This window comes from Schistocerca americana, chromosome 1 (genome assembly GCF_021461395.2).
Source record: "Schistocerca americana isolate TAMUIC-IGC-003095 chromosome 1, iqSchAmer2.1, whole genome shotgun sequence".
NCBI lineage: Eukaryota > Metazoa > Arthropoda > Insecta > Orthoptera > Acrididae > Schistocerca > Schistocerca americana.
The window spans coordinates 1,066,733,334-1,066,752,487 of NC_060119.1; the positions used below are offsets into that span (position 1 = coordinate 1,066,733,334).

The following is a 19,154-nucleotide window of genomic DNA, read 5'->3' on the forward strand; positions in this document are numbered from 1 at the left end:
GACGCATGCGGGGTGGTTTACATCAATCTTCAAAAGTCCCCCAGTTCAGTTTCTTCAACATCTCTGTGACACTCTGCCAAGGGTCAAACAACCCTGTGACCTTTTGTTCTGACCTTCTCACTATACGTTCAATATCTCCTGGTAGTCCTATTTGGCATGAGTTCCACACACTTGAGCAATATTCTAGTACAGGTCGCAAGAGCGTTTCCAAAGCAATCTCCTTTGCAGACTGATTTCACTTCCCGAGAATTAAAGGAAGTCTACCTCCTGCTTTACGCACGAGTGAACCTCTGAGATTATTCCATTTCATATCCTTACACAGTGTTATACCCAGATATTTGTATGAGTTGGTCGATTCCTGTTGTGACTCGTCGATATTGTAGTCACAGAATACCAAGTTTTTTCTTATTGCAAAGTGCATAATATTACATTGCTGAACATTTATAGCAAGTTGCCAAGCACTTCATGATAGATAACTGCATCATCTGCAAAATGTCTGAGGCTACAATCAATATTATCTCCTAGCTCATTAATATTGTTTTAAATAAAATTGCAGCCAAATAGCCATATACAGTTACTTTGCTTAACATTTTACATTTACATGTACATTTTACATTTTTGCATAGTCATTTATCGATTTCACTCTTTTACTGCACAGTGCTATGTGATATCGTTCACAGGCTTCGTTACACAGTTCACGTACACATGGTGTGGTTGGGTCGTGATAAGTTTTATTTTTGCGGATTAGATGGTGAAAGCCGTCAATAGATAATCTAGTTACGACATGTCGCTGTTCGAAGTTTGGTGCTGTCCATGAGCGGTTCGTCATTGCTTCGGTGCCATAGAACTCCGGCCATATTTTTTTTCGTTTGTCCTCCATGATCTTCAGTTGCTTTCTGGAAGCCCTGGTGTGTGGCACCATACATCGAAGTTTGATGTCTTCAATTAGGAATGTCTCTCTCGCTAGCAGGTACACTAGTCTAGATCTTGTTGTCTTTGAGAGACCAAGTGCCCTTTTTAGATAAGTCGATTTTACCTTTTCCAGTGTTTCTAGATTTTTTTCTGTCAGGTGATCCCATATAATCTCCATCCCATAGGACAGGATTAGAAAGATTTTTGTGTTCAATAATATCACGGCTGTTTGTAGACTGAGTAGGCGGATGTTTTTGATGTCCTGTACTCCTATTATTGCTTGGGATGCACTTTCTATTATATGTTTAGTGAAGCATTTGGCTGTTGGTTGCAATGTCACCCCTAGGTATTTAAAGTCTGATGAGATTTTTATTTTCGTCCTCTGATGCTCATTTCCACATTCTTGGGTATTTTGCCTCCTTTCCTGAAAATAACCATTTCTGTTTTTGTTATGTTTATGTGTAGTTTGTGTTCACTGCACCATTTGTCTATTTTCCCAATGATTCTCTGCAGCTTCCGTACATCTGTTGAACCTACGGCTATGTCGTCAGCGTAGGCATACACATATACATCTTCATTTTCTTCAATTCAGAGTACTTCTTCAGTGGCAAAGAATGTACAGCATAGGGTTCGACTCCGTTCGATTGCAGAACGGGGCTCGAAAAAGGGAGGTTGTCTGATATTGTGATTAAGTTGTGTTCGAGGATTGACTTGATTATTCTTGCCCATACGCTATCTCCTCCCATTGTGTTTTCCAGTTTACGGACTATGAGATCTCTTTCCAGTAGGTCAAAGGCTTTGGTAAAGTCTATGAACACTGTGTAGAACATTTGTTTCTTTTGTAGCGCTTCGTAGATGTTGTTTAGAAGAAGCCTGACTGCCGTAAGTGTCGATCTTCCAGATCTGAAACCCATTTGTCGTTCTGAGAGATAACTGTCCACAGAGGCTTGGATTTTTTGTGTAATTATCTTTGAAAACATCTTGAATTGAGTATTTTACAGGGCTATGCCTCTGTACTTGTTTGAGTCCGTTGGGTCTCCTCTACCTTTGGAGAGAACTTTTATTGCCGAGTGTCTCCATTGTGTCGGAATTCTTCCAAGTTCCAGGCATTAGTTAAGTAGTTTGGTCCATACGCGTTGGAGGACCTGTTTTGCATCTTTTATATGTTCATTATATATATTATCGGGTCCTGCTGCTTTCTTGTTCTTCAGCGCTTTTATTACTTCTCTTACATCTTCTTCATTTAGAGGTTCCATATATTCTCTTTTTCTTAGTTTGATGTTGTTTCTCTTTCTTTGGGGGTGTTTTGATTCCTCGTTTGTTCAGTATCTTACTGAAGTGGTCTTCCATTCCTTCATGTCTATATTTGGTGTATGAACCAGTTTTCTTGGTCTTGCTGCTATGTAGGGGTCTTTCTCTGCTTCATCCGCTTCTCTTTTTGCCTCTCTCTCTCTCTCTCTCTCTCTCTCTCTCTCTCTATGTATTCATTTTTCTTCTCTTCTATTGGTTTTTTGTAGATTCTCCTCTCTTCTGCGTACAGTTTGTATGTTTCCTCGTCGTGCTGGTTTCTTAATATGTGGAGCGTGTTCCTTTTGCTGTAGCATTCAGCATCAAACCATCTTTTTGCCGTCCTTGTTTTTGGGTTTGTTTGTATCACTGAATTTTTTTGGAGGTCTCCTATTTGGTCTGTTGCTTTTTCAAGGTCTCCTTCCTCTATTAAAGTTTCTATTTGTGTTAATTGTTCTTGCTGGTTTGTTAATTTTTCTATTTCAATTTTTCTTTTTGTGATTTGGTGGGTCTTTTTCGCTGGCGGTGACGTGACGATATTTATTTTTATCTTCATTGGAATGTGCTTTCGTATAGCAGTAATGGAGTCATGCCATGTTGGTTGAATATTTCCTTCTATTTCTCCTCTTGTTAATGCGATATCAATGGTGCTTTACCCATTGTGGTAAATGTATGTAGGTATCAGTCTATCGTTAAGTAGGGTGAAACCATCTTCTTCTAGGGTTTCAATGACTAGTTTTGTTTTATAGTTTCGTGTGTCTATTCTGCAGTTGAGATCGCCTGCAATAATGGTGGGGTTGTTGTTGCACTGTTTGATGAGTGTGATTATTTCGTCAATTATTTCTGCAGCATTTGTGTGCGCTTTAAAATAGGCTGCAATTATATTTATGTTTGCTGCTTCTACTAGCATACTATTTTCTTGTTTTATGATTTTTTTTTTTGTGGGCGTCATCCAGGGTTTCATTAGGATAGATATTCCTCCCATGAGTCTTTCCCCCTTCTTTGCCATTAGGTGATAATTGTAGAAATCTTTATGTTGCCAGTTCTCTATCAGGATGGTTTATGTTAGAATTGCAAGATCCGAGGTTTGCAGAATGTCTGTTGGTGTTAGGTTAAGAGCACTTTTTACTCCTTCTGTATTCCACAAGACTGCTTTTATTTCTTGCTCTTCTGGTTTTCTTCTTAGTTTAGTTGAGCTCTGCTCCCTCTTCCTTTGATCGTCTTGGGAAACTAAATCGACGTACTTTTATGTTTTCTGGCCAGAATTCTGGTTCTTGTGTGATCTGCAGCTTTTCAAACGGAATGCCTTCTTTGAAAGCTTTTTTGTCGCCCAGTGTGCGCAGTTCTTCACATTCTAGTTGTCCCAGTATTCTTCTTGTTCTTGTTCTTGTTCTTGTTCTTGTTAAGGTATTTCACTACTGTAGCAGTTGTGGTGGTTCTCTTTAAGTTACCGATATACAGCCACGCTGTTGTTTCTGCTGCTTGCATTTCTTCGTCTATTTTTGTACCCATTACGGTTTTGTTATTACTCTGGTTTCTTCTGTACCAGCTCCTCCCTACCACAGTACTCCAAGTTGGTTCCTCTAGTTAATTAATGTATAACACGGACACCAAGTGCCCCAATATACTTCCCTGAGGCACACCCTAAGTTACTTCTACGTCTGAGGATGCCTCTCCATCCAAAACAACGTGATGTGTCCTCCCTGCAAAAAAAGTCCTCAATGCAGTCACAAATTTCACTTCATACCCATAGCCGGCCGCGGTGGTCTAGCGGTTCTAGGCGCTCAGTCCGGAACCGCGCGACTGCTACGGTCGCAGGTTCGAATCCTGCCTCGGGCATGGATGTATGTGATGTCTTTAGGTTAGTTAGGTTTAAGTAGTTCTAAGTTCTAGGGGACTGATGACCACAGATCTTGAGTCCCATAGTGCTCAGAGCCATTTGAACCATTTTTCATACCCATATGATCTTACTTTCGACAATAAGCGTGGGTGTGGTACTGAGTCAAATGCTTTTCGTAAATCAACAAATGCTGCATCTTCCTGACTGCCTTGCTCCAAAGCTTTCAGTATGTCACGTGAGAAAAGTGTGAGTTCTGTTTCAAATGATCAGTATTTCCGGAATCCATTCCGGTTGGAATTCTGTTCGAGATACCTCATTATGTTTGAGCTCAGAATATGCTCTAAGATTCTACAACAAATCGTTGAGAAGGATATTGAACGGTATTGTTGTGGATCACTTATGCTACCCTTCTTTGAGACAGGTGTGACCTGAGCTTTCCTCCAACTACTGGGCACGGTTCTTTGTTAGAGGCATCTACCGTAGATATAGACAGGAGAAGGGCTAACTCAGCCTAAAATTAAATATAGAATCTGATAGGAATTCCATCGGGCCCTGGAGCTTTGTTCAGTTTTAACGATTTCAGCTGTTTCTCAACACTAATAACACTAATGTTTATTTGACTCATCTTTTCAGTTGTACGATAATTAAATTGGGGCCACTCGCCTGGGTTTTCCTTTGTAAAGGAACGTTTGAAAATAGAATTAGTCATGTTTGGTGCCAACTTTGTAGAGGTCCTCATTATTCTTTTGAAGTATTACTCCAATTATGTTTCGAACGTCGCCTCTGCCTTTATGTACATATGGAATAGGTATGGTTACGTTGTCTCCAACGTCAGCTGGTGGATGGGGTTTGTCAGAGGAAGCTTCCATTTTTAAGCTTTTTTTTTTAAATTCTCTGTCGCAATTCTTTTAGCATTTTGAATGTCGTTTGTGTCAATTTTCATCAAGTTATCATCATCATTGTCTTTGTACTTTCACTATTGCTGTCATCTTCGATTGCCTTCTTTAGGCCATGTTTATCCTGAATATCATTTAGGATTTCTTGAGGCAACGAGGAAGTGGAAACTCCTACTCTAGGTTCGATTACGAATAATGCTGTGTGAGGTGATTGTTTTATGCCAGAGTGGTAAGCTCGATTTTTCATGAGTTGGACATACCTTAATCCTTCCGACCATTTCGTCGATTTGTTGTCCTTTAACTAAAAATTTATCATATTTTCAGTATCTTCGTTGGCACGTTCAACAGAACCCTGACTTTGGCTGTGCCTTGGTTTTCTATGCACAATTTTCAGTTCTGACCAAAACTTTGCGAGTTCACTTATAACATTATTGACAAATTCTCTGCCATTATCAGACTGAAGAATGCACGGCGCCCCTACAGTTAGGAATATCTCATTCAAATGATAAGCCACTTCTTCAGCCCTCTTTGATGTTAACACACCAAGGAGAATTGATTTTGTGAGATGGCTTGGTAAACTAAAATGAATTTTAAATTCCCGTATGGTTGTGTTTGGAAATCAATCAAATCGACTTGGCATCTGCTATTCATTTCCGAATGGAGAACTGGCTTTGAAACTAGCCCTCTTTTATTTTTTGTCTTCTTTTGTTGACAAACATCACATATTGATAAATAGAGGCATATCATTTCCTTTCTGATATTGGTATATTTCTTTGATATCTCGGCTGACACCCTATCGCGAGCAACATGACCCACAGCTACACGAGCTGCGTCAGTCACATGTTAAAGTTCATCAGCTGGAACAAGGTATTTTGTATTCCCTTCACACCGTGCGATGACTTTTATCACATCACCAATTTTCGAAACAGCATATCGTTTCAGTCTTCTTTTTTGTAATGATCTTTTTCCAACTTTTCCGCGTCTTCTACTTGTTTAACCAAATCTGCATATTCGTCTACTGATAACATATTATAATGGGGAGACCTTTTGTTTTCACTCTGCAAAATTTCCTACAGAAACTTTTCTCTCCGCAGCTTTTGATTGGCTTGTCTACTCCGCAAAGGCTCATCCATGATGAAACGCCTCACAATAATTGTGCTAGGATTATAAGAAAATCTTTTAAACGCAACCATAAACTTAACACGCGCACTCGTCAATGAAAAATACCGTTCAAAACAAAGAACAGTGCGAGCGAAGAGCGACTGAGAGGTGCGAGGGGTGAGTCAGAGATGATTCGGGGATTCCCCGTTCGTACAGAAAGTGACATGCTTTCCGACTAGGCAAAATTAGTTCAGACTAGGACGTACCAGTTTATCCTAAAGCATGTAAATTCTAACTAGGATAAATCGATTCGACCTTGGCTAAACTGTTTTATCCTATCAGTAACAGGATGAACGAGTCTGACCTAGGCGGAACTAGTGCATCCTAAGATCGGGTTTGGCCGGTAACATATATATAAAACTACCGAGTTCTCGGTCCCTGTTGCAAGCGACATTTTTCAGGGTGCTTTTATTTAAACAAAAACGCCCTGAAGAAGGTCGCCTGCAATAGGGACCGAAACGTCGGTAGTTTTATATATGTTGATAATACGGTCCAAACCCCCGAAAATTTTATTGAATTTGACAATGGCTGCTGAATCCTACGTTTATAATGGATCAATTACTAGGCCACATCCTGAAGCAGTAACAAATCGTCAGTCTAGTAAGTAAACGAAGTGAGTGTGTATGAGGGTTAGGGAGAGGGAGGCGATGTAAGAATTGTAGAGGGAATCGAGGCTTGAATACAAGAAGTGGGTTCACATGTACGAGTATATAGGTTGCAGTAGTAATGCAGAGATGAATGGGCTTGCTCAGGATAGAACCCCCGTAGAGAGCTCTGTTGAACGTCTTCAGACTGCAAAATATAACATCAACAACAATCTTGAAAGGCAGAGAAACAGATTTAGTGGGAAGTGGAGAGGGCTGGTTGTACACTGAAAGTCGAACACTCCGTATTACAAGATATTATTAATTTTTCGTAGCTCAGTAACATTTTTATACATTGACTGAACAGTCAACACCGTGCCCTTCCATTTCACTTATTTTGCTACAAGCAAATGCTAGTCTCTTGCTTCATTTAAGATCCGACAATCATTACTTAATCAGTATCATCTTACACTAAAATGCTTTTGTTTTGTTTTCTAACATTTGCTTACAAGATCTTATGCTAAGACAATACCCAAAGAAATATTTAAACAACAATATTAATACAATTTTTTAAAACAACCTCCATTGAACCAAGATGCATTACAATCCCTTAAACTCACTTTAAAAGAAGCTCAGATAATATCAGAAGCAAACACAGCTCAGTGTGCAGAGCCCACTATACCATTTTCGACTGTTAAGAATCAGCTCACATAACTATCACTTGTTCCCCAAAGTTGTAGCGTGTTGTCTACTTGAATGAAGATAGTTCTTTTACAATATTCTATAAACTAACAATTCAAGAGGACACCAACTATAAAATGTTCACAAGTTATATCAATCTTTCTTGATAGGAAGTACTTTAACCAAACATCAAGGAGAAAATGATCAGCTTAATTCTCATGCGATCATTTACAGTTAGTTACCCAAGGAAATGCAATTTCTAAAAGTCAGTTTCCCACGAACAGTTACCAACATATTAACCTGAGAGCACTCCACAGTCTCCGGTAATTAATACTCTGTGACAATACACACACTTCGCAAACAAGAAAATTTCCCGTGTACTATAGAGGGTGGAGAAAAATTGTGTCACTAAATTTTAATCCAATATAGCTGATGCCAGTAAGAACCAAATTTGCTTACGTTCTGTAGGCCGACAACGCACTTTTTTTTAAACTACGTAAACTTGGCGCCACGCACTCCGATTGGACTTGGGATTGCCGCGTTGCCGTTCGTCGGGTGACGGGCAGTGCTGTGATTGTCGGTTCACACATACAAACGTCCCTCGCCCCGTCGCTGCTCCAACGTGTTACATCCTGGATACGCGACTCCGGCAGGCAAAGCATTCGCGGTCATGAGTTGTCCAGAGCATCCGCCAACAGGGCAATCCCGCAGCCAGTCGGAGCACATGGCGCCAAGTTTCCGTAGTTTAAAAATGGTGCACTGTCGGCCTACATAATGTAAGTAATTTTGGTTCCAGGGTTGAAATTTCGTGGCATAATTTTTCTCCACCCTGTGTAACCGTACACAGTGAGAACACCTTTTATCAAAGTACCATGTACAGACTGACCTTACTCAAAATTACTTAACTTCTGCCCACCCCTTGGACCGGTCGTACCTTTCCAGTACTCGTACCACACATCTCAGGCTTGACCACAAAAACCATATTGTTACGGTTCGTGCTTTACTTCCATCAAACCAAATCAACTTATTCGTTACCAGCGCTGTCCATATTTCTGCCCCTCTTACAAGATCAGCTTCACAACACAGTTCTACGAGGTTCTAGAACAAAATCACGTCAGGGGTGAAACCGCAACTAGTCCCATCGTTTTCAATGACCAAAAGTTTCAGAAGTTCTTAAAGCGGCATATCATCATTCTACGCAAGATGGCTACCATGACATGCCGTCTTCTTCCTTAGAACTAGCGAATGAATTCTGTGCACGTGCCTTCCTACACACTCGCACGCTCCTCTACTTCCAGCAGTCTCACCAGAGCCGTCCACTGGGTAGCCGTTACGCTGACAACTCTTCCGGCGCGCGCAGAACCAGTTGCCGTCCTTGTCGGGGAGCGCTCTGCTCTCTCGGTGGCCTCGCATGCCTCATCCATACCACCAAAGGAATTCTATGAAGACAGACGAGCCAATCGATACCAGTAAAAATCTCGAACCATCAAACATGGTTCAAATCTAACACGTAGTAGATTAATACTGATATGTTATGTATGTAAACGTGGTAACTATGTGCAGGCGATTAGATATAATTAACATACAGAAACACCAAGTAGAGCCCAGAAGAGTAATACACCGGGGACGTACAATAAATAATGCAGCACTTTTTTTTTTTCGTGAAAGCAGGTTGATTTTATACAGACTACTTTCACAGCACGTTATTCCCCACTCTTGTAGCTACAAAACGTTAGTTTTCAACATAATCTCTGTTCAATGCGACGGCGTTACGTCCCTTAGTAGGAGGGCCTGTATGCCAGCATTGTTCTATTCTACTGGTAGACGTCGGAGCCAAAGTCTTGCTGTATCAATAACTTCCCCGTCACCCACGAACTGCTTCCCGTGGAGTGCATCCTTCGTTGCTCTTTACGGTCTTCTGTTAGGCGCAAACGAACCCAGCGGATACACACCTTTGAGTACTCCAACTGGTGGAAGGGGGGGGGGGGGGGCCGCGAGCGTGTCAGCAGTACCAACAAAGGCGCCCAGTTGTGCAGCGAGGTGTTTGACTGAGATCCGTCGGTCACCTCGTGTGAGAGTGTCCGCACGCTCTGGCAATTCGAGAGTCACAGCTCTCTGCTGCTGGCCGGCATGCGGGAGATCGGACAGGTTTGTGCGACCTTGTTGCGATGATGACAGACACCTCGCTCAGTGACTCACCGTGCTTTTGATCAGTCAGGTCTCCCTAGACACTGTGCAAGAGCCTACGAGTATATGGGATGCTCTAGTTTTCGGGCAAAAGAGACTCAGTGACAGCTCTCTGCTTGGAAAGCTCCTCGATTACAGACGTCATTTTGAAGGCTATATATAGCGCCGCCACCATTTGGAACTTCATGCAACAATGGGGGCTGAAGCAGGACTGTTCTTCGATGTCCCACAACTAATTCCTCTTTTTTTTCAATCGAAACTGGCCGATAAAAAATTGTGTTTCATTACTTCTTCAAAGCCCCTCGCACAGTGTGGTCTGTTGACTATATTCCACTTTCCTTGCTCTCCAGGTGTCTTTCCTGTACCTGAACTCGGCGGAGGGGGAGTTCCGGACTGTGGCGGCCACCATCCTGGAAACACTGAAAGCTGCTGGCGTGCGAGTACACTTCACGAGGACGTGGAGCGAGCCCTACCACCATGGCTACGCGCCCAACCACTTCACCAACATCGTCGCTGACACGTACCTCGACACCCGCAGTAAGTACCAATTCCTGACAAATGATGTACATATTGACCCATAAATTACGTCATTTAACTGATTCCAATATTGAAGCAGATACACCATAACAGTAATGGTAAGATGGTGATATCCCATCAGTGTATTCACAGCTATCGGAGACAAATAAGCGACTCTCAAATAATGGAGCACACCGAAGATTAGTGGGCGCATGAATTCTTCGTTTGATTTGAGAGGTGACAACAGGTCATCTTTCTGGCAAAAATCAAGTTTGTTTTGCGTTATCATGACAGATGTAAACGGATTGCGCTAATATTATGCCCATAAACACATTTTAGATCATCATAAATTAGACTATCGTGACATAGCTTACAACCGTTATTATCGCCTAGGCTTTTAAAAATCGTGGATGGAAAGAACTGCAGATGGGAAAGTTGTACACAACCTTCAGTACACTTCTGGAATTTTAATGGATGGTGGGGTTTGCTAGTTTCCAAAACGAAGTGGTAAACTAGAATTCGATGCAATCCGCAAGCTTAATTAACAACACTTGACACTAATCAGATTGAATGCCTTAATTTTTTGGTAATCTCTCAGTATGGACTCACTGATTCCTCATCGTAGTGTTAGAAAGACCATCCTTCACTTCTCATCGAGAGTTGCACGCAATCGCAACCGTGCCGCATTCCACACACTTCAGTTTTTCGACACATGTAACTGTAACATTGTCTGCTAAAGAACGATTAATTATAGGATACGAATCAACTCCATGGAGGGCAATATTAGTGAAATAGCTGCTGACAGGGTTGCCAATTTGACCTGAAGTAGCGATACGGCGTTAAAAAAAAATCATAAGTATGATACCTTGACAACTGCCCTTTAGCAATGTGATTTCCCTGAAATGTACTCCAAGCCCCAACCACTGGACGCACACACCACTCTAATTTCCATTTAGCGAACAACTGGCTCTTCGTCACGTCTCGTCAATCTGATGAGAAAAAAGCCTCCTTGGGAAACAAAGAAATGAACATTCGCTGATGACAGAACACATTATAACCATCTGCTTTACAGATTGTAGGTCCACCTTTCGAAAGCAGTACATCAACAATTCAGTGAGTCATGGGTTAGACCAAACCTTTTTTTCTTCTTTTTAAAGGAATTCAAAGCAAGCGACCTCTTTTAACTATAAATAAGATAAATATTACGTCAATATTGCCTAATTAATACAGACACTCTCATTATATGCTTCAGCATACTATTGCCATCTTCATATATGATAAGTAATCCACAGTTTCGTTATTATGTACAAAGTATAGTTATTTTCATGGTGAAAATAAGGAACATTCACGTGTTATTACATTTTCAAGCTTCTTTTTTTATGAGGTCCAGTACACATACGTTACACATCATGACGAAACTGTTTGTACATTAGTTATCATACTTGAAGATAGTAAAAATTTGGGGAAAACAGTTAAGTGAATGTTTTAAAAAGACATCATAGTCGCGCCACCTGGCTCGGTGTTCTTAAACCTAGCTAACCTAAGGACATCACACACATCCATGCCCGAGGCAGGATTCTAACCTGCGACCGTAGCAGCAGCGCGGTTCCGGACTAAGGCACCTAGAACCGCTCGGCCAGAGTGGCCGGCGTTTGGCACTTCGATAACTTAATATGACACTACCTAAATAATTGAAACTTTTCGCATATTCAACCTTCCCTCCTTGAAGTATGATGTTACAAACTGTGGGTGTCCTACTCATATTCATTGCCACTGTTTTAATCTTATTCGAGGTGAACTTCAATTATTTAAATTACTTATCTTAGTAATCGAGTCTCCTCAGAAGCTTCATTGCTCTCTCTCCCCAAACGGCGAAGTCATCAGCAATAGCAAAAGCACTGAGATCTTCGTTTTCTACTTCCTCGATTTTCTGTGTAATATAAAATATATTGTATAGAATGGCACCAGCATGCCCAGAGGACAGTGATATATTTGCAAAAAAGCGCTGGAATTCAAGTACACATGTCATTGTTGTGTTTGAGCCTTTTAACTGCAAGAATACAGCAACATTAAACGAGTGTGTGGCTACGTACACCGTGAAAATGGTATAAATAACATAAAATTATCAGTGTTACCATTTTTAACATAACTCCCGACAAATTTCTCTTCTAGTACACTGTTTACATGAGTACTGAGGCACTGGGTGCGAAGATACGTTCCTGGTCATATTTTTCATGTTCTTTGCAGCGGTCGTACATACCACAGAAAGTAGTTGAAATCGCAGTAACATAATATGATTTTACATTTTAGATAGAACAAATAAAGGATTGTACAGTATGCTGTATTCTGTCAGCAAATGTGGCAATCATTTCAGCGCTGGCAATGTTTTCTGATGTGAAAAATGCTCAGTTACACCGTGGCTGGGAATCTAGGTCCCTTATAACAGGTTGCGTAAGCTAGGTCAAAAGTTGGAGAAAGGCACGGTACACCACTCTCCGAACACCTCCAAACAATCTACGCCATCTGAAAATTGGACTCCAATAATCCTTTCCTTTCTCTCCTACTTATCAGCCCGCGCCTTTGCCAACACATCCCAACAACCCTCCACTTACACTTCCTCCACATGCTCTCCCAACGAAACTTCAACCCTGGACATTTTTGGAGGGTGAGCATCAACAGCCGACAAGTAACGTATAAAATGCATGTTTGACCATGAGCTGATTTTTTTTTTAAACCCAAATATCGATCGGTTTCAGTCACAGACCAACTTCACGGATTACGGTTACAACAGTTTAAGCCACATCACATCTGTCATTACAGATGATCTACATATGTGACGTGGCCATTATTTACATGCATTTTACACGAAACTTCAACCGTCTGACCCTCCCAGATTATGAATTCTACACCGACATTTACCCTTCCTACCAACTGTAGGTCCACCCCACCCAGTCCACATTATCAGGGCTTCCCCTCCCTGTCCTCCCCACATTTTCTTATCCCCATAATTCCTTATCCCTTTATTTTTCACCTGTATTTCTTTTCCCGCTCCCCCTTTCCAACCATTATGTCCATCAGTTTCACCCTCTACTACATGGACTCTTCTGTCTCAACAGCCACTCCTACCCCATCGCTCCAATGTGCCAGTTCTCCATCCTCATACCACCACTTTTCTACCCTCTTTACTGCCCAACCTTTTCCCTTCAACAACTGACTCCCTGTACCCTGGAAGTCCCTTCCAATCACCAGTGACAGAAAAGTGCTTCTTTCACGTAACAGTGTTCTGGCAACATGTTTTAAATGTGCATGTATTACATTTCATTTTAACTTTTGTTATTGCTGCTTTTAACTACCAGTGCAAGAAGTCATCTATATCTCAAAAGTTCGATTTTATTTTTCACCCTTAAAAAGTTTTTTAAGTTCAGTGTATGTATCCTCGCTATCTGTTTCTTGTTTTTTCATCCAATGCATTTTTTTGTTGTCCATTTTCTGAAGAGCGGATTGCCTATACTGCTGACAGCGCCCCCCCCCCCTCCCTTCCTATATAGGTGACGGGGGATGAAATACAATAAAAATGGCGTACCACTTACAACAGGACCAGTGCTTGTCACAGAAAACCACCTCACAGACTGCGCTGTGCCATGTGGAATTTTTATCATTTCGGGATTATTTAAACTAACACAACCACTGACACAGATTACTCCACCATACCATGGACACTTTGAATGATATGACACTAACGGTTCACTTCAGTGAATCCCATATCAGAAGAACCAAGCATAACTCCCCCCTGTAATATGCAGCGATAGATAAATAAAGAAAGCTCACCAGTTGTTGAGGTGTAACTGACGGTGCAGCAAGAGAAAAAATTTATACTGCCCTGCTCAATACACTCTCTACAGGGTCCATTACACTATAAATTCTACCTGAATCCCATTAAAATGAGTGTTTCCAATCAAAACGAATTACTTTCTTCTCCTATGTTTCTTTCGTAGAAGTTATGGATCATATAACTGGAATACAGCTCTGTGAAGGAGTGCGTCTACTACGATTCAATGATTATCCAACAGTGCGAGACAACAGAAACGTTTGGCACTCGAACTGATGAACTAAGCAAACTGTCGTACAACAGGTGGCACTGCAACTGAAGTTTCTTTTTGTTTCTTTTTGCGTTTGTAAAATTAATCGAGTAATATATCTTCGTGTCACGACTGGACTCTAACATGACTGCAATAATTGACACAGATTATCAATTTATGCCGAAAAATTCTTTCTTTGCATCTTTCAAAGTAGAAAATAGTGGATGCATGAGAATTATATCACGCGTTCGTAAACTCACGGGGTCTTTAGTTTGCCAAATATGGTTCCCGAGCGTGGTGTTGTTATTAGCTATGAGTGCATATGTGTGCGCGTGTGTGTTTGTGTGTGTGTGTGTGTGGGGGGGGGGGGCAGAGGGATTCAGCTAATGTCAAATCAAGCATTTAAAATTTACGCTGTTGGTTGCCTAAAGAGTGTAAATTATTACTTGCATGACAAGACAAATTTTGTAAAGCCTGTAACACGATCCAAGTGATGCATACTCGCTACCAGAAATTTAAAGAAGTTTCCTATAATTTGAAGTTGATCGTCAAACAATGGAATCCTGTAATGAGCCAAAACATTATGATCGCTGCCATCTACGAGACTAAATGCCACACACACACACACACACACACACACACACACACACACACACACACACACGAGGCAGCGAGGGAAGACATGGGATAGCGATATGAACATATGCAGATGAACGGCAGTATCGCGTACCCGAGGTATATAAAGGTATAAAAGAGCGGTGCAGTACCACAGTTGTCATTTGTACTCAGATGATTTCCGACGTGATTATCGGCTCACAACGGAAATTAACGGTAGGAGGTAGACTTATGGAACATTCCATTCCGGAAATCGTTAGAAAATTCAATATTCCAAGATACAGAGTGTCAAGAGTGTGCTAGGAAATCCAGAATTCAGACATTACCTCTCACCACGTCCCGCACAGTGACGGACTTCCATCTCTTAATGACCGAGTTCAGCGGTATTTGCGTAGGTTTGTCAGTACTGACAAACAACCAGCTCTGTGTGAAATAACTGCAGAAATTAATGTGGGACGCACAACGAAAGTATCCGTTAGGACAGCGCAGTAAAAAAAAAAGTGGCATTAATGGGCAATGAAAGCAGACGTCAGACAAGAGTGCCTTTGCTAACAACACTACACCGCCTGCAGAGCCTCACCTGGCTCGTGACCGTATCGGCTTGACTATAAACGACTGAAAAGCCGTAGCATGGTATCAGTTTTGAAGAACATTCTAGACAACTCGAGCGATTGATTTGGCTACCCAGATCACCCGACATGAATCGAACAGAATATTTATGGGACATAATCGAGAGGTCAGCTCGTGCAGAAAAGTACCTATACCTGTCTTGCAATTATGGAGCCCTACAGAGGCAGCACGGTTCAGTATTTCTGCAGGGGACTTCCAACGACTTGTTTGAGTCCACGCGACATCGAGTTGCTGCATCACGCCGTAAAAACAGGCCGATACTTCTGTCACCTCAGTTTAGATTAGTTTAGCACATTTGAGTAAATGTTTAGTGTTACGGAAGCAGAGTGGATAAACAAAGAGTGGAACATTGAAATGACACTGACAGTAGCCCTTAGGAAAGAACAGAATTTAAATAAAGAACTCTATCTGCACGGGGTGGGGAAAATTTTTGGGGGAAATACTGATTTTACAGATTTAAACGAAGAAAACCCACGAAGATATGTACAAACGCTCGGAAACATGTTTGTAGCCATATGCATTATTTAAAACATCGATACGAAAACCTGCATCAATATTCATTTGCTTTACAGTGACAAAACTAATTCCAGATTCTTATTCCTCCGATCAAATATAACCATTTGGCACCCGTAACTATTCTTAATTTTTCACATTAACATCCACATGTCACGCAATTTCAATCAACATAAACATGATTTGCCAGTGAAGGAACTGGCACTCTTTGAGCGCCCCCCAATTACGTTATGAAGCGGTGAAATATGATTTAAATTGCTCTTTACGGTGTTAAGTCATATCGTCACTATGCAGTATAGTTCGCTCTATAGTCACGCTGCGAGCCACGGGTGTGCAGGGAGTTTCACAAATCCTATTACAGCCTCATAGGGGCTGTAGATGGGGCTTACGAGGAGAACACGGCAAGAGCCATAACCTGATTTGCCAGAGACTTCGCTCAGTGTAAGAGGAGCCGAAATAAGCGAACACGTGTCTCGTCTTATCCGTAGGCACTCGACAATCTCTGAGTAGACGACCGTCAAAGTTCTCGACGTACTTTAGGTGCCTTTTAGTGTGCGATAACCTCAGCCCAACTAGTGGAATAATGGCTAGCAAAACGGTCTCTCTCTCTCTCTCTCTCTCTCTCTCTCTCTCTCTCTCTCTCTCTCTCTCTCTCTCATTCTCTGTGTCGCCTACCTACATCCGTAGAATGTTACTAGTGGAATGTTTCTTATGAAGTTAGGGGATACAAGGAGGTTATATTAATTGTAAAATTACAACTGCGTTTCAGAATGAGTGTCATACACTTAATATACATATAATTTCCGTGTTTCAGGTACTTTTTTGAGTTTTTACATTCTTATATTTCTTTCTTTTATCAATTCTGAACTCTTATATTCTATTTTTATGTTTTTCTTCGGAATTGAACCGACCGCAGAAACGTTCGACACATGGAAATTCCGAACACCATGAAAATCGCGTGAAGACAGGTTCGTCACAGCGGCGTTTCTTCGTATGAATCTCGCTCGGTAAAGAAACGTCATTAACACTGCTGAATATTTCCCGCTTTGGCAATAATTTCGTGCCCAAATATGCATAACGTAGCGTTTTACGAAAACTGGTGCTTGCAGCTGATTATGAATCAAGACACGCTACAGGAATTTCACCGAAAACAATTTGAAGTAATTTTGTCATTCGTTTATTGTTTTTTTTCTTTTTTTCATTTATTCACGAGAAGTACAGTTAGCGGGAGAATAAGCACAACATTATTTCAATATCCATTGGAAATCATGCACATAGTGATATATTACGAACAGCGGTAGATAAATGAAGAACAAAAATAAATAAAAAATAATCGGGTTTCGAACACTGGGCTGAAAGTGTGAAACCACTACGCTATCCACTGTCCGCCGCTTCTGGTGGATTGTTTACCTGCTAAAAGCCAACTTTTACCGTTGTCTTCCCAGGACGTGGTCGAATATTTACCGATAATCGAGACACGTGTTCGCTTACATTGCCCCCGCGTCCACTGAGTGAAGTTCCTTGGAAATACGGTTATCCGTGTTCTGTTCCGCTCGTTTGTAGATGAAGTTTTGACAGTGGTTCCATATCCGGTAATGTATCGTTTGGATGTAAAATAAGTGTAAAATTCGGATTAATTTCAAACCTTCCTGTTTACAATACGCTCTCAGCGGAGACAATAAGTTCTGACCTATGTGCTCCACAGGAGACTACGGCATGGCAGTATTAAGATTACTTGCCGTCGGGTTCTCCTTCTACAGGACGAAAGACGCCCTCTTCAACCTCGAGAGTTCGGCGCATCTGTTGCGCACCATCGTCACGCCTCATAGTTGCGGACTTTAGAGTTTTCCGCAGCCTTTGTTGTACGAAACAGGTATATGGTTCGTAATTACTGTAATTTTTTCATCCATCTCAGAATTAGTGTACGCGTTTTTCCCTTCCTTTGAAGTGACAACACACACACAAATACATATACTGTACTATGTGAAACATATATATTTATTTTAGTTGGACATGTAGTTAGCAAATAAACCTTAAAAACCTGAACTGAATCTATTAGGCTGGTGCATAAATTCGTAGCGTTTAACGAATAAGTCACAATTAACGATAGGAAAGGACTTTTAAATTATTAAATTATTCTAAAAAATTTCCCGCCAGTAAAAGGCACGTACAGGCAAGCAATTTGACGTATACAACGCGACGCTGTATAATATTAGAAGCTGAGCTAAATAGGAAAACCAAAACGCATGAGTCATGCACAGCGGGGGGGCGACACTGACAGTTAATAACATTAACATTTCAAAATTTAAAAAAAAAAATTACAAATTTCTGCCAGTTAACTTACGGCAGACTCACACACGCTCGCAAGGTAGGACTTGCGAACTTTTACAACATTCTCCTTTCAAGGCAACAATTTCTACCCGTAATGAAATGGCAAACTTTTACATGGCAAGAAAACGCAGTAATAATCAACTACCTGTATAAAGCACATAATCACGTTGAGTAAAAGCCTTAAAAGGTACTGAATTTGAAAAAAAAAAACACATAACAGTTTTTGGTGACTAGAAACAATATAAAAAATCCACTACGGCGTGCATTAAACAACCTTGCTTGATTATAGGCAAATATACATAAAGACAAATTTACGTAAGTTACAGCTTCCAGATAAGCAGGAATTCGTTATTTAATTGACTAGTTCTTACCACGAGGCAAAAGGAATTTTTCTTCTTCCTTACAGTACCTTTCACACGTGAGTCTAGTAATACTAGTTATGGCAGGCGAGAGAATGGATCAGGTCTTAGTGACTTGCGTTTTAAACAGTACAGCCGTTAGTGCCATAGACTTTCGCAGACATGGCAGAGACTAACAGTCGAATAACCCGTAGGTAAGCTGGGATGGGAAAGAAGCAGTCAGAACCACAGATTCCCCTTTCTTCCTGAAAAGGGGAGAAACGGACCACCCTTTCTAATATTACCACCTTCCCGCGGGTGGGCAGACGAGAATGAATGGCGGGAAACCCCCAAACTATACGGTTGGTATAATTAACAAGAATGAGTAAATTGAATTCGATTAAACTTCATAAAATCTGTTAACAATCAATACTCAACTTCTGGTGCGTTACGACTCCCAGGACTGAACCAACACAGCACCTCCAAATGCTCTGCCAAGCCGCCAGCTGGCAGCCGTTTCAACGGACGCAGGAAGGCGCGCCGATTTTCAGAACCTCCTCGCCAGTCGATAGCATACGGCCGAG

General features: G+C 41.2%; 1 protein-coding gene across 1 annotated transcript in view; it reads left to right on the plus strand.

Moving 5' to 3' along the window:
• Positions 1–19,154, plus strand: part of LOC124549794 (guanylate cyclase 32E) — an 828,442-nt gene that overhangs the window by 330,455 nt on the left and 478,833 nt on the right. The window contains exon 5 of the mRNA XM_047125268.1: positions 9,899–10,085. Within this exon, the coding sequence (XP_046981224.1) occupies positions 9,899–10,085 (187 nt within the window). The remainder of the gene's footprint in view (positions 1–9,898; positions 10,086–19,154) is intronic.